General features: G+C 39.6%; 1 protein-coding gene across 1 annotated transcript; it reads left to right on the top strand.

Annotated features, from left to right (window-relative positions):
* The first annotated feature begins 4,802 nt into the window (after positions 1 to 4,802).
* Positions 4,803 to 6,315, top strand: LOC105053986 (probable aquaporin TIP2-1). The gene is made up of 3 exons (XM_010935347.3): positions 4,803 to 5,023; positions 5,436 to 5,686; positions 5,776 to 6,315. The coding sequence occupies exons 1-3, from the start codon at positions 4,897 to 4,899 to the stop codon at positions 6,145 to 6,147; spliced, it is 750 nt and encodes a 249-aa protein (XP_010933649.1). The 5' UTR covers positions 4,803 to 4,896; the 3' UTR covers positions 6,148 to 6,315.
* The last annotated feature ends 9,413 nt before the right edge of the window (positions 6,316 to 15,728 follow it).

The following is a 15,728-nucleotide window of genomic DNA, read 5'->3' on the forward strand; positions in this document are numbered from 1 at the left end:
ACGGTCCGAAATTATGTTCGACGGAAATCCTCTGATACTTAAATCAATGGGGAGTGGAGAACAGTAGATTAAGAATATTTGAAATGGCAAAATCTCAGTCCAGAATTGTTTTACCAATGCTGTTCATTTACCTCCCTTTTATAAGTGATTCAGATGTAACAGTCGAGCACGTAGTCTCGCTTTTTATGGCACTAAAGGACAATTACCCCAATTATCAGGCCATAACATATAGTTAATGGACTGTTTATGTCCATTAATAGTCGTAACATGTAGTCAATAACTATTCATAACAGTTAGACACGTGGGTTTCGCATATTCCGACATTATATGATCGTGGGATAGACGGTTATATCTGCCATTAATCACGTTCTTGATTTTTACGCCGGCAGTTTCAAGTAAGCCAACTATATGTCGGTAATAGTAATATGTCGGTAGTTGTGAAGGTCCGAATGAGTATCGATCGGTAACTCTGATATGTCGATGGTCTTCCATCGGAGATTAATCAAATTGTCTATTGATGATTGAGAATAGCCGACTGTCAGTCGATCAACTGATTGTTAGTCAGTATATTGTGTTTGTGAGGCCGATCTATAGCCAAAATCGGGGATCGGTTGAATTGTCCCAACAATGAATGTCGGAATATTACCTCAAGTATCGTCGGATAGAAGGAAGAGAATATTTCGAATATCGTCCGATTCTTCCTGTTCTTCCTATCTGTCGGGAGAAGAGCGGCTTCAATGAACCGCTTGGCTAATGCTGGATTGGTCAAGGCCGACTCATCCTCGAAAATCTTGATGTCAAAAAATATGAGAAGGCCCGCAGACGACCCGTCATCGGCTGAAGTTGCCAGTGTCTTCCCTCAATCTTTGATCGGTGGTCCCATGCTTGAGACCGTCGGGAAGTCAGTGCTTGACTACGCCCGAGAATGTTCCACTGAAGAAATAGCTGGCGCAGCTGCAAACTGCTCGGGTTCGGTCATGACTCTCGCTCTGACTCGAACCTCCACTGATTGAGCCGTCGATGGTTCTGCCGCAGCTCCATCGTCTCTCGCCGTCCCATCTTCAGCAGATGGTGCCTCAGTTGGAAGAAGCGTTGTCGAGGAAAGATTTTTAACCTTCCACCTAAAGTCGGGCAAGCTGGCAGTCGATCTTTTTAAACTTGCATTTGTAGTCATCAAGCCACCATTGTCGGGACAATCCGAGGGTAGAACCCCCCAAAGAATTTGAGGATGGAGAAACAGAAGGTGTACGCAGCTTTCTTCCTTTCCTGATACTATATACATGGGAAGAAGAAGGAGAATGCTGTGAAGAGTGGGCGGTACGATGGGAGTATCGAGAATACGGTTGTTCGTCTCGATTAGAGTGTCGAGACGATCGTCGCTCTGAAAATGAGGAAGATGAACGTCGTGGTGGACAGCGGCTATGCCTAGATAGCACTGACTGAGCTACCAGCTCCTCAACCGATAGCTGCTGCTACTGCTGAGTTTGTTGCTGCTGGAGGTTTTAGACTACCTCTGTTAATACCTTCAATTGCTGCATTAATACAGTAATTTGTGCGTCTGTGGTAACCACAGGACGCGAAGAGCTAGGCTCTGCCAATGGGGATGGGAGAGGGATATCTTTTCATCGAGAAGATTGCCTCGCAGATCCTATTGAATGTTGAGCTCTGATTTTTGGCATGGTTGCTTGTATACTGTCCCTTTCTGGTATGCCAATCTGTTGCAGCCTATCTCCTGTTGCGCCTGTCGTCGGTGAAGAGCACTGCAAAATGAAATCCACACTTATTGAAATTGTGTCCGACGGAAACCTTCCGATGCTTAAGTTAGTGGGGAGTGGTGAACAACAGATTAAGAATATTTGAAATGGTAGAGTCTCAGTCCAGAATTGTCTTACCAATGCTGTTCATTTATCTTCCTTTTATAGGTTATTCAGATATAACCGTCGAGCATGTGGTCTCACTTTTTATGGTACTAAAGGGTAATTATCCCAATTATCATGCTATAATCATGTAGTTAATGGATTGTTTATATCCATTAATAATTGTAACATGTAGTCGATAACTGTTCATAACAGTTAGACACGTAAATTCCACATATTCAAGCATTATGTAATCATGGGATGGATGGTTATATCTGTCATTGATCACGTTCCGACCTTCTACGCTGGCAGTTTCAAGTAAATCGACTATATATCAATAATAGTAGTATGTCGGTAGTCATGGAGGTCCGAATGATCATCGGTCGGTAACTCTGACATGCCGATGGTCTTCCGTCGGAAATTAACTAAATTGTCTGTTGATAATTGAGAATAGCCGACTGTCGATTGATCAACTGATTGTTAGTCAGTATATTGTGTTTATGAGGCCGATCTATAGTCAGAATCGGGAGTCGGTTGAATTGTCCCAACAACTTTATAAATTTGAAATCGTGGGTTCAACATACGATTTCAACTGAGGTGACGGTGAAACCTTAATTTTGAAAATAATTTTCAAGCTATCATATTTTTAAAATATTTTATTAAAAAATATTTTTTAAAATAAAAATTTTGAAATTTGTTCTGACCCAAGAAGATCCAAGTAATTGGGGTAGCGGCTAGCCAGCCCGGCCTCGTCATGTTTAGGCTACATGTGTCCAACCGCAACGTTAACCCAATGCAATTAAAATCTATGCTACATCGCACATCACAGTATTCAGGAATACATAAAAAAGCAATTAGAGCACCAACCTCGATTTCATGCGGTCATGCCACCAAAAGCAACCCGTTCGCTGACAAGGGTGTGTCAACTGTTTGTCGGGACAGGAACCTCTTCTAACATAAATACTTAAAAAATTAAAAAATACATCACTGAAACTAGACAAATTTCGTTGGTCCTTCCAGTTTAGTTGTTGTTTTTTTATTTTTTTTTTGGTAAGAGATGTAATTCCATTCACTGAAACAGGTGCATTGCATTACAAAGTACAAAGTGTTAACCAAAACCAGAGACCAAAAGCACAAAGGAGGCTCTGTTGTGGAGTACCAATGCAAGGACTGTGAGAAGGATAGATAAAAAGAACCGAACCCACTCATGTCAACTTGAAATCTGATTCCAACGTGGCAAGAGGCAAGCTGTTGCATGAAGAAATGCAAGAAAAAAAAAATATAGAGCAATACTACATATTCTAAAACACGCTTCGAAGGATCCATGTTTTTGGTGGTTAGGCTTGAAGGAGAAAAGAAAGAACAACTCTTGGAGGATGATGGGACCATTCGATTTATTAGACACTAGAAAGCATAGACAATTAAAGTTTTATAGCAAATAAAGTCATAATTATTTAAGAAATATAAAGGATTAATGCTACACCTAACCTCAGCCATAATCATCAAGACAAAGCAAGCTAACCACTACCAATAATTCTTTAACTTAAAAACGTTTCGAGTGTCAGCAATTCAAGTTTTAAAGTGCAATTGTTATGCGGTGGCTTGATATCAAGCCCACTTTACCGGTTCTCTATTTTCCCTTTTTTTTTTTCCTTCTTTTCTCTCTCCTATCGCATCTTCTATGTACTAAGAAAAAGTAGGGCTTCGTGACCAGTTAAGTGAAAAATCCTCCATATCTTCCCGAGTGGACGTACCCGATTCTGAATGATCCACATAAATCTCTATATGTTTTTTTATCTACAATTTACATTTTTTTCTGTTCTTTACCGGACATATCTATTATTTTTCATGTTGGACTTCCCGGACTTGTTACATGCAAAAGACTATATATATATATATATATATATATATATATATATATATATATATTAAATGGATACACCGCCCATGCCTCTCTAAATGAACAAAATTTTGTTTTCCATGAAGAGAAAAAAATATTACAAGAGCTTGGTCTAATCCATATGAGATGGACCCCATTTTAACAATTGAGTAATGTTTATGTTAGAATCAATTATCAGTTAGACCTGATCTGCAGTAGACCATATATTATTTAATCATTTTTTCTCCTTAACATACATCTTATTATGCATTTAATATCTTTTCTCTCCTTAAGAACACACGTTACTTTGTATATTAATCCCATTTTCCTCATTCTAAGTACTAAATTATCTATGATCCACTTTAGACCAAGTCTAACCAATAATTTGTCCCATGCTGGAGGTGATGGGGTTGGTGTGTATTGTACTAGAAGGAAATACAAAGGAATTCATTTGGACAACCACAAAATTAATTTAATTATACATATAAGATTAGTTGGAGTGAACTATCCAATGGCATTAAACTACCACTACATGCAATTTACTAATTAAATCCCAAATAATGTCGACCACATCAACACGTCAACCCGTGATAGGACAAATTAATAAAACCGCTCCCTCACAATGACCACAAACATGGTTAAAAATATGGGGGCTAGCTCCTTTCTTGCACCTAATGAAGAAAGGACAAATCATAGGACTGTGGTTGATGGCTGAGGCACAGTTCTCATCCCCAAAGAATCAAAATTCCAAATGACCACCCAACAAACATGCTCTCATCCTCTTTGCTGAACTCCTCTGTCTTGTGGCATCTCCACGTTCGATGCCTGTGCATTAAAAATGGAGTGAAGCAGCTGTCTTCACCCCCATTACTCCCATTAAATCTAAACAGGGGCGGTTGGTCGGCCATCAATCGTCAAATAACTAATAAACCTCTCGTGATTAGCTCTCACCGCCCACAATATTCTAAACCCCTAACAGCCGCACTTTTTCGTCATTGGGCCGTGGAAATGGGCCCACGGGCGGCGCTCGCAAGGCCCAATTCTTCTATATAAAGTCCAAAGGTCTCGTGGTTCCGACGTGCAAAGCTAGGAGGAGGAGAGGAGGGGAAGCCTTTTTATTCACAGAGAGCTTGCTATTCCAGCTTCCGGCCTGCGCCAAAGATGGTGAAGCTTGCCTTCGGTAGCGTCGGCGACTCGTTAAGCGTGGGGTCACTGAAGGCGTACTTGGCTGAGTTCATCGCCACCCTCCTCTTCGTGTTCGCGGGCGTTGGCTCTGCAATTGCTTATGGTGAGGAATTCTACAGACAGTAAGACACGTAGCAACTATAAAAATGATCAAAGATGAACGTTATGTCTCATGCTTTACTTTCTCTTCCTCTAGAAAAATATTTAGGCAAAAGGGAAAAAAGATGAAAAAATTGTAGTACGTACGTAGCATGCTTTATTTTTTGTACCATGAAAAATATTAAAATCGTAAATTTTAGAATTTCTTCTGGTAATACTTGTAATTTTGAGAAAATTATAAGAAGGAAAAAAAAAAAAAAAATCAACCGATACTTTGACAGAATTAGCTGTCCTTATAATTACAAAAAAAGGAAAAAGAGGAATTAAAAGTGAATATCCAATTAAGTATTGCTGGTGTGCTTCCAAGTCTTGAATCGTTTCCCTAACGCGTTTCCCCACCTGTGGTGTGGCGACAGCGAAGCTGACGGCGGATGCGGCGCTGGACCCGGCAGGCCTGGTGGCGGTCGCCGTCGCCCACGCCTTCGGGCTCTTTGTGGGGGTCTCGATGGCGGCCAACATCTCCGGCGGTCACCTCAACCCCGCCGTCACCTTCGGCCTCGCGGTCGGCGGCCACATCACCATCCTCACCGGCATCTTCTACTGGGTCGCCCAGCTCCTCGGCTCCACCGTGGCCTGTCTCCTCCTCAAGTTCGTCACCGGTGGCAAGGTAAAACAGAACGAAAACATCCCCACTGTCCGTCGTCGTCCATGAACTAAATCAATCTATCCGAACCGTCTGATTCGTTTCCATTTCAGGCGATCCCGACGCACGGGGTGGCGGCGGGGATGAATGAGTTGGAGGGGGTGGTGATGGAGGTGGTGATCACCTTCGCGCTGGTGTACACCGTCTACGCGACGGCGGCTGACCCCAAGAAGGGCTCGCTCGGGACGGTGGCCCCCATCGCCATCGGCTTCATCGTCGGGGCCAACATACTCGCCGCCGGCCCATTCAGCGGTGGCTCCATGAACCCCGCCCGCTCCTTCGGACCGGCGGTGGCGGCCGGGAATTTCGCCGGCAACTGGGTTTATTGGGTGGGCCCGCTCATCGGCGGTGGACTGGCTGGGCTCATCTACGGAGACATCTTTATTGCGTCCTATCAACCGGTTCCGGCCCAGGAATACCCGTAGGCACGTTTGACTAAACTGTTGGATTTCTAGTCTCTGTCTCGTTTCGTGTTTCGTGTTTCTGCTTGTATTATCATAATAAATGTACATATAAGAGTACACAACGTGGGACCTGTAAAAGATATGTATGTCAAGTGTGATCCAATTAATCATTTGGTTTCTTGCTTGAGCTGTCTGCTGGGCCTGCCTCCCCAGCCCATCCCTCTTCTCCTGATGTCACTTTTTCGCTTGCATGTTGTGATAAAAAGAAGTCTGCAGCTCATATTATTTTATACTACAAATTGGCAGTTCAGATATTGCAATAGATTTCTATTTCTACTCCGGTGGATATTCTAAATCTGACCATTCATACCTTTCTCCAGTATATTAAAGTGATTATTTAGAGATAATGGGAAGGAGAGATTGTTATGATGATTTATACAGCTTGTGATGTTTGATTGGTTAGACATGATTGCATCTTCTATAGTAATATTTGGAATCCCCAATTGATCCCAATGAAAGTAATTAATTAGGCAGGAGTATATTAATGCTACTGTCCTGGGGATGTTATCGATGGTTGGAAAAAATTATGGTTCTTTTTTTGCAAATTCAGCAATTTCATAAATAATTTGATTTTTTATAGCCATCAACCTTTGATTTTCTAAGGATTAACTTTAATTGTAATGTTTTAAATAACAATAAGTTGGATGGGGTGAATTTTGTCATTAGGAATATGTGGTCCTGTAGTGGTGGTGGAGGTGTTAAATTGTATGATATTATACTTTCTATGGTTGAATTATGTGCGATATGGAAAGGCATGGTACATATAACTAAAGTTCTGAGAGCATCTTATATTATTTTGAAGGAGAACGCTTTGATTACTATTAGATAGCTTGCTGATTTAACATTTATAGAAAACTATATAATAATCATCTTTTGAGACATGATTATTGGAGAATGGGATCATTCTTTCAATCTTTTGAAGTGAAAGAAGCTAATAGAACGATGATTGGATGGTAGTTATTATCGGGAGTTTCTGATTTTTACTGTTGCTGGGCTTTATCTTGTACCGAGGTGAAGGTCGGTCGCTTACTAATATGGAGAAGATTTTCATTGGAGATGGAGTGCTCATTCAAGGCAACCTGTAAAAAAATCTATTTATTAGAGATTTTTTGATAGAAGAATCTTCGATGCTTAAGTCAGCTGAAACTTCAACGAACAATAGAATAGAGAGAGAATGGCAGAGTCTGGGTTCTTTCTTTGTAGAAAAAAAATACTTGCTTGAGCCTCCTTTCGCTCCTTTTATACAAAGGGAGAGTAGTTGCCCGTTACTGTCTAGTTTGGTAATGGCTTCGGAGAATCCATGGTTGTTAGAGATAAGGATTAGATATGGATGAAAGTTGCACACATTATCCGCAAGAATAACATGCGGCCATTCAGCCCACATGCATGTCATTAAGTGAAACAATCTCGAGATCTTAAGTTATACAATTAACTCCGATTGTCTATTGAATAGATTAATCATCATTGTTCATTGAGGTCAGTCGATTGTATATAGTTGACCGAGCCAGCTGTCTAATATGGCACTGTATTTGATCCAGATGGATCCAAATCTTCATATTGAGATTCATCCTTCACTACCTATTTTCGAGGATCTCTATCTCATCGTTGAAAGGATGAGAGGTTTTGGTGGCTTGGTCGGCACACGGTCAAGATAAGACTTTGGCTAAATCCGAAGTCAGTCACTCCTTTCAGTCCGTTGATTTTTTGGTCGATTAATGTCCAAGCTCAAGGTCGATTACTATCTGAGATTGTATTTCTCTCTGAGCCGAGGTCACTTTGGAGTTTTCAATCCTCTACGTTCGTTTTTCATTGGGATAATTATCAATTCATATAAAAGTGGTGTGTCACTTTCTCGTCCAGAAGCCGAACCGTACTGGTTGGGAAAATGACTCACTCCCCCAACAACAGTATATGCTGCTAATCATGTACATGATTTACTTTATGGATAGTATGATATATATTCATTTGAATCGTTAGATATTTCATTTTTAGATGCTCACAGGTGTATCTATTTTAGATTGATTCAATGATTCAAATTTATCAAAAAAAAAAAAAAGGTAAGAGAATATCATAGCCGGTTTTGCAATTCCTCGCATAGTTAAGACTTCTGATATTGCAGGAATAGATAGGAGTGATGTAGGGGGCATACGTATGAAAAACATGGTACATGCTGATTATTGTGGTCAAAATTCAAGCCGATGAGATCGAATTTTATTTTTCAAAAAAAAAAGATACAATAAAAAGATCTTCGACAGAAGATGAGATGGAGGAGTCTTCGACTGAAAATGAGGTGGAAATATCCTCATTTGAGGATAAGATAGAAGTATCCTCATGTGGAGATGAGGTGGAAGTTTCTTTATTTGCAAATGAGGTAGAAGTGTCCTCATCTAGGGATGAGATGGGAGCATCCTCAACTGGTGATGAGGTGGAAGCGTCCTCATCGGAAGATTAGGTGGCGATGAGATGCCTCCTGAATGTCAAAGTTGGACCTGTAAAACAAGTTTCTGACCGAAAAATTTTTTGATGGAGACCTTCCGATGCTCAAGTTAGCTTAGAATTGGAGAACAACAGTAAGAAAGCATTTCGAAGCCTTTCGAGAGCTTATCTTAGAGGTCCCTATGCCTCTCTATTTGTAGAAGGGGAGTCAGAGTTGTACACGTCAGGGAGTCTGGTCAGTTTTCGATTATTGTAGTAGATTAGGCTGACGAAAAGTTATTTCCATTCGGAACGTGATCCAATCACGAAAATAGTCTATTTTATCTGGACATTTCAAAGCTGGATGAGGAGCAAAATATGTCAATAGAGACTACTGTGTATCATAGCCATAGGCCGACCTGAGAGTACCACAGTCCTGGTCGAGGTGAACACCTCAGCCATAGCCAAGATCTGAGTTGAGTCTTAAAGGTGATGTTGTTATTGGGAATAGTATCCCAAAGTCAATCGTCAGCCTGTTGACGGTTGTGCTCTTTCTTGTATTAGTATATGAATTATAAATAAATAAAAGTTATTTTGATATTTTTCATCACAAATTATTTCATCTTCTAATGAACTCCTGTGTTGTGGTGAAGTCCTTAGGACTATTTAGACTTGACAAAAGAGGATTTATCGTTTAGTCCTTAAACCTGTTCGCGACCAAATGATACGTTGTTACCAAGGACAACAACATTTATCAAATATAGATCGTTGTGTGCCATATGGGTTGGTTGTCCTCTTAACTAAGGAGTATGGAGACACTGGTATGGCATACAGGTGAGATGTAAGGATACATCTGCACTGAACGTGACCGACTCCGGAGCTTTTTCTGCTGTCAAGATTTGCTCTGATGGGATATGGATATAATTGTCCCTCCGACTTGAGACCGCCATGGTGACTTGCAAGCAACTCACTGCATTAGGCACTAGACTATCTGAATTTCTAATTCAGTGACGGAAGGATGCTAGGTGTAGTCAAGTACTTGACTTGTCGGTGCATGTGTCAAGATGGGATTGACCACTCCAGTTCAGGAGCTGTGTACAGTCGTATTTCAATTTAACAAAACCTTGATCAGGGTAGTCCTAGTGAGGAGTCACAGGACTGTTTGAGTTGAGCACGATTCGGATGATCTAATCAGGGTTGACAGTTTAACCCTGAGTCGTCCTAAACACAGGGATCAAAATGATGAATTATACAGTAACCATATTCACGTAGGTTCTGAATGTTGCGATTGTGACTATTCGATCTATCCGAACGTCGGGTACCATTGCTAGATGGTCACTTCGATTAGTACAGGAATTGGTTCTTGTGCTACCGACTTAGGTTCAAACCTGCGGGGTCACACACATTAGAGGTTCCTATCTGATCTGATGGCTGATGAAGAGTCCTAATGCTCGTGGACTATGAGTCCTATATTTTTGAGACTCTGTGATCGAGAATCAAGATTCTCTGATCACGAGTACCACACATTTTGGGTACCGGGGTCAGGAGTCCCACTGGTTTGAGACTTTTTGATCAGGATTTCATATCGATGGATTCTGATGCCCGATTGCCCATCGGATTTGGACTCAGTATTTATGAGAGATTTAATTAGTGATTTGATCGCTAATTAACTCAATTTGATTGAGTAATTATTTTTGAATCAAGTCCAATTGAATTGGATTCAGTTGGGTTTGACCCGATTAGGTTAAGTGTTGACCTAATCGCCAAGGTGGTTTGATCCCTGATCTGATCAGGGGTTGGACTTAGTCAATTTTTAATTTGATTAGGATTTTATTGAGCCTAATTAAGCCTAATTGTATTAGATTTAATTTAGTCTAATTGTGTCTAACCTATTTTAAATAAGGTTGGTTCAATTGGATTTCAAACCACCTTGACTAATTTCCCTGCGCCACCTCACTTCACATGCGCCCATTTGAATTCACGAGAAACGAGTTCTTGTAAATTTTCTCCCACGCAGAAGCCATCCCACGCCCCTTCTTTGTGTGTCATTTTGAATGGATAAGGATGAGATTGGTTGGCCATTCAAATTCAAAAGATGTTTGAATTTGAATGGATAACAAATCTCTGCGCCCACCCTTTATTTTGTGCGCCCCTTCTTCCATACAAGAAAAAGTTTCTCGTATAAAGTCTCCATGCACAAATATGCCCACGCCCCTCTCTTCTCACGCATAGAGTGGATAAGAATGAGTTGGTTGGCATTTGAATTTAAATTCGATTTGAATTCAAATGAGCAACCACTTATCTTTATCCTCTCACGTAGAGAAAATGCTGCAAAGACGCGTTTTGCTCTCTTTTTAAAAGGAAGAGAAGATAGGGCATGAGCTAATTTGATGAGAGAGAAAAAGGGTGCGTGAGAAAAGTCTCGTGCGTGAGAAAAGAAAGAAAAAGAAGAGAAAAGAAAAGAAACAGAAAGAGGTGCAGGCTTTTCTGAGAGTACCCTAGGATTTCTGCCTAGGGTTCGAAAAGTGAGAAAGTGAGCTACGAGTGTCGTGAGCCTATCAGATCTCAGAGAGAGATTCATCAACCTCTCAAGTACCTCTGCTGATGATCTGGAGCATCCAAAGAGTCGACAGATCAAGATCGAAGGAGTTCGATCAACATCGACCGTCAAAAAAGCTCAGCCATGAACTAGCATTCGTGAGGAGTCGATTAGATCGGAAGCTTCGTGTGGACGATCCACAGAGTCCAGACACACTGTGTGACTATGTTGCGATGATCAAACCCTTCCGACGGTGATCAGATTACGACGATCGACTATCCGCACAAAGATAATGTGTTCTGAACACATAACAGTAAAATATTTACTGTAGAAGTTTAAATTTTAAATTTAAATGCATGCTATATATATATATATCATATTTAGATCCTTATATAAAATTTATACATGTTAATTAATTAGATTAATTAATAATTTTTATTGTAAAATAGTAATTTTGAAAAAATTTTAAAATTATCATTTTACCCTTGCACTCAATTTTACTTCAAATGGTATCAAAGCGGGTTCTAAAATATGATATACATTTGCATACGTAGATTAAGTAGTAATCTAAAAGTTTAAATTTAAAATTTGAAATTTAAAATTTAAAATTTGAATTTTAAAATTTGTTCAAAATTCAAAATTCAGAAATTTAAAATTTAAAATTTGAAATTTGAATTTTGAAATTTAAAATTTGAAATTCAAAATTCAAAAATTTAAAATTCAAAATTCAAAATTTATTTAAAATTTAAAATTTAAAATTTAAAATTTAAAATTCAAAATTTAAAATTCAAAAATTTGAAATTTAAAATTTGTTTGAAATTTGAAATTCAAAATTTAAAATTTAAAATTTAAAATTTAAATTTTAAAATTAGTATATTTAGGTATACTTGATCCAAGTAGCAAGTAGTCTAATTGGGTTGGTTGCCATAGTTGTCCGGTCATAGGAGAAAAGTAGGGTTTAAAGGCCCTCTCCTCCCATTTGATGGGGTTCTCCTATGGCGGTAGGGGTGCCGATGCGATTATATCCCATGCAGACGAAGCAACGAAAGGACTTAATTGTAAAGGTTCAATTATAAAATTTATCATGAATATGTTAGATTAGATCTAAAGGAATATTCATAATTTATTTTGATTGAGTTATTTTCTGTTATGTAATTAGCAATAGGATTGCTGTTTATGAAATGTGCTGATCCGTTTGTGAAATGAGTCAACACATTTGGTGAACAGAAAATAAAACCTTTCAAATTTAAAAATTATTTTCGAAATGCCAAACCCTGACCCATCAGCCCAAATACTTAATTAAAAGAATTAAGTGTTGTCTAGTTGGTCTAGAATTGTGAATTAAGACTTAAGACAATTGCATAAACTTGTGGGTCAATGGGTTAGATGGATTAGGTCCATAATTGGGTTAGACCTAAGGTTAGCTTAAAGAAATGGACTAAATTGGAGTAATTGATCAAATCTAATGAAAAGTTGAATTAGATTAGGTCAAGGACACTTTAGACTCAACTCCAATAGTTGTAGTTGAATGGGTCCATGTCTTTAACTAGACCAAAACGGACTTAATTCATAGCTACGCGGTGGAACCCTATTTATTAAGTTGATCAAATTAAAACTAATGAATCGGTTGGTATCTAAGGTAAGTTCGGCAGTCTGACCAGTGATTTTTAAGTGGGAGCTACTCGCATTGATTCGATCTCTGACGAGTTAATGGCATATCCTCACCACTGATCTCACTTATCTGGCCAACCTGGTGAGTTAGGTTTTGATTAGATCACTTGGTGATTAGGACTCACTCATGTCATTAGGTAAATCAGTGTGACTGATTTAGGTACTCCTAATGCCGGCTTTAATTAAATCTTTTTTAATCTGACTTGGTGAAGTCAGTGGGAGGATTGAAATTGGCTGGATAATTTTTTTTTTGATCTTTTAATAAAAATCTTCAAAAATTATTAGGTCCCTAAAATGATTAAGTTATAGTGATATCTAAGTCATAGCCTCCCATTAAGTGAGTGATAATGAGTCCATTAGTTTAATAATCATTGGAGGCCCAAAGGCCTGGTGCTTATTGACTAATGGAATTATCATTCATAATATGATAATTTGGTTGAGTCTTTCTGATGGTGGTTAGGTTGGCCGGCCAAAATAGGGCATGATCATTTATTGATCTGATTCACCAAATCTAATCTTGTTAATGGTTAGACCTAACCAGATCTTTTCAATGGAGGCCAAAGCCTACTGATTAGATTCTGGGGCAAAATTAATTACTAGAAGTTGTTTAGAGAAACAACTGGTTATGAACCTACCCATAGATGCACATGGGTTGACCAACCAAAGTTGAGCTCGTATGTAGTCTGTGTGGATTCTAGTACCCACTAAGGAATTAAAGTAATTTCTCGAATTGGAGGTTGAGGCTACCAGTTCGTAAAAATACTGGGAAAAATTTTAGACTAAAGTCCAAGTCTTTAGTATTAATAATTTATATACTAATAAAGGTCTGATTTTCTTTTATGTAGCTATGGCCACTACCCTGTCGCTCTGGTCATTATTAGATAATGACAAGCTCATGGGACCTAATTTCGATAGCTGGTATCGAAAATTGAAAATCGTCCTTGAGCATGAACGGATCCTTTATGTAGTAACGGATCCGGCACCTGAAGAGCCAGCCCCGAACACTAGAGGAACGGTTCGAGACACTTATCAGAAGTAGCTCAACGACCGCACCACCGTTCGGTGCATAACGCTGGCGGCAATGAATGATGAGTTCAGCCGCAGGTTCGAGAATGCCCAGCCGCAGGAGATGCTTCAAATGTTGAATGACTCCTTTGGCATGCCTGACGACGTTGAAAGACACAAAACAAGTTGTGCCATTTTCAATGCTCGGATGAGGGATGGGGCCTCAGTCACTGATCATGTACTGTACATGATCGAAATGATTGAGCGCCTAAGTATACTGGGCTTTCCCTTGCACGAGCAGCTCGGTAAGGATGCGATCCTTAATTCTTTGTCCAAGTCCTTTCTCTCCTTCCTTACTCATTTTCGGATGACAAAGCCTGCAGTGAATTACCACGGCTTGTTGGGGTTGCTGCAGAACTTTGAGAAGGATCACCAACTCCATAAGGAGTCGGTGAATGTTGCGGGAGGGTCTTCTTCTGATCGTCGACCCTTTAAGAAAGGGAAGAAGAACGAGAAGAAGAAGAATAAGGTGCAGCCGCATGCTGGAACGTCTGCACAAGGTCAGACCAAGAAGTGCAAGCCCGACCAGAGCCAGGCGGAGTACTTCTTTTGCAAGAAGCAGGGGCACTAGAAGAGGAACCGTCCTCTATATATTGCCTCCCTAAATCCGAACAGGCCGAAGAAGAAGCAAGGTAATTATATGATAACACCTTGCAACTTTTCTATTTGTGATACTACTGCCTGGATATTGGATACCAGAAGCCCTTATCATATCTGTAATTCGATGCAGGGTCTGCAGGTCAGTAGGAGATTTGATGAAGGTGAGAGGTTCCTGAACGTTGGAGATGGAAGCAAAGTTTCAGTTCTAGCTTTAGGAATCATGAACCTTGTAATCAATTCTCGTAATGTAATTATGAGTGAATGTCACTATTGTCTAAGTTTTTTATTAAATATTATCTCTGTAGGCCTTTTGGCCATGTACAGTTATGAATTTTTAATAAAACAAAACATTTACAATATCATTTTGAATGGTGTTACAATGTTTGTTGGACAACTAAATAATAAAATTTACTTACTATCACAGTCTGTTAATATGGTTCAAACCTCCGGTAAACGTCCTAGAATGAATAATGTGTCAGAAGTCTACCTTTGACACTGTAGGCTAGGTCATATCAATAAGAACAGGATAAACAGGTTGGCTCAAGAAGGAATTCTTGAAGTTGGTGATTGTGAATCACTTCTAACCTGTGAGTCCTGTCTTCTTGGAAAGATGACCAAATCACCTTTTACTGGAAAAGGTGAGCGAGCCAGTGAACTCTTGCGTCTGATACATTCTGATGTATGTGGACCCATGAGCTCAAGTGCAAGAGGTGGATATTTCTACTTCATAACCTTCACAGACGACCTATCGAGGTATGGGTATGTCTACTTAATGAAGCATAAGTCGGAGTCCTTTGAAATGTTCAAACTATTCCGAAATGAGGTAGAAAAATAAACTGAAAAGTATATTAAAATAATTCGATCTGATCGAGGAGGTGAATATCTTTCCAATGAGTTTCTGACATATCTTGGGAAGAATGGGATTCTCTCTCAGTGGACTCCTCCTGAAACACCACAGCTTAATGTTGTGTCTGAAAGGAAGAATCGGACCTTGTTGGATATGGTTCGATCCATGATGGGTTTTTCTGGTATGCCGATCTCTCTCTGGGGATATGCACTCGAATCGGCTTGTTACCTTCTAAATAGGGTTTCGAGTAAGTCTGTATCCAAAATGACATATGAGATATGGATAAGACGTAAGCCAGTACTCTCGCACCTTAGGATTTGGGGGTGTCCGACTTATGTTAAACGTTTAATTACGGATAAGCTTGGACCTAGGTCTGACAAGTGTTATTTCATAGGGTACCCAAAA

The sequence above is a fragment of the Elaeis guineensis genome, chromosome 11 (assembly GCF_000442705.2).
Source record: "Elaeis guineensis isolate ETL-2024a chromosome 11, EG11, whole genome shotgun sequence".
NCBI lineage: Eukaryota > Viridiplantae > Streptophyta > Magnoliopsida > Arecales > Arecaceae > Elaeis > Elaeis guineensis.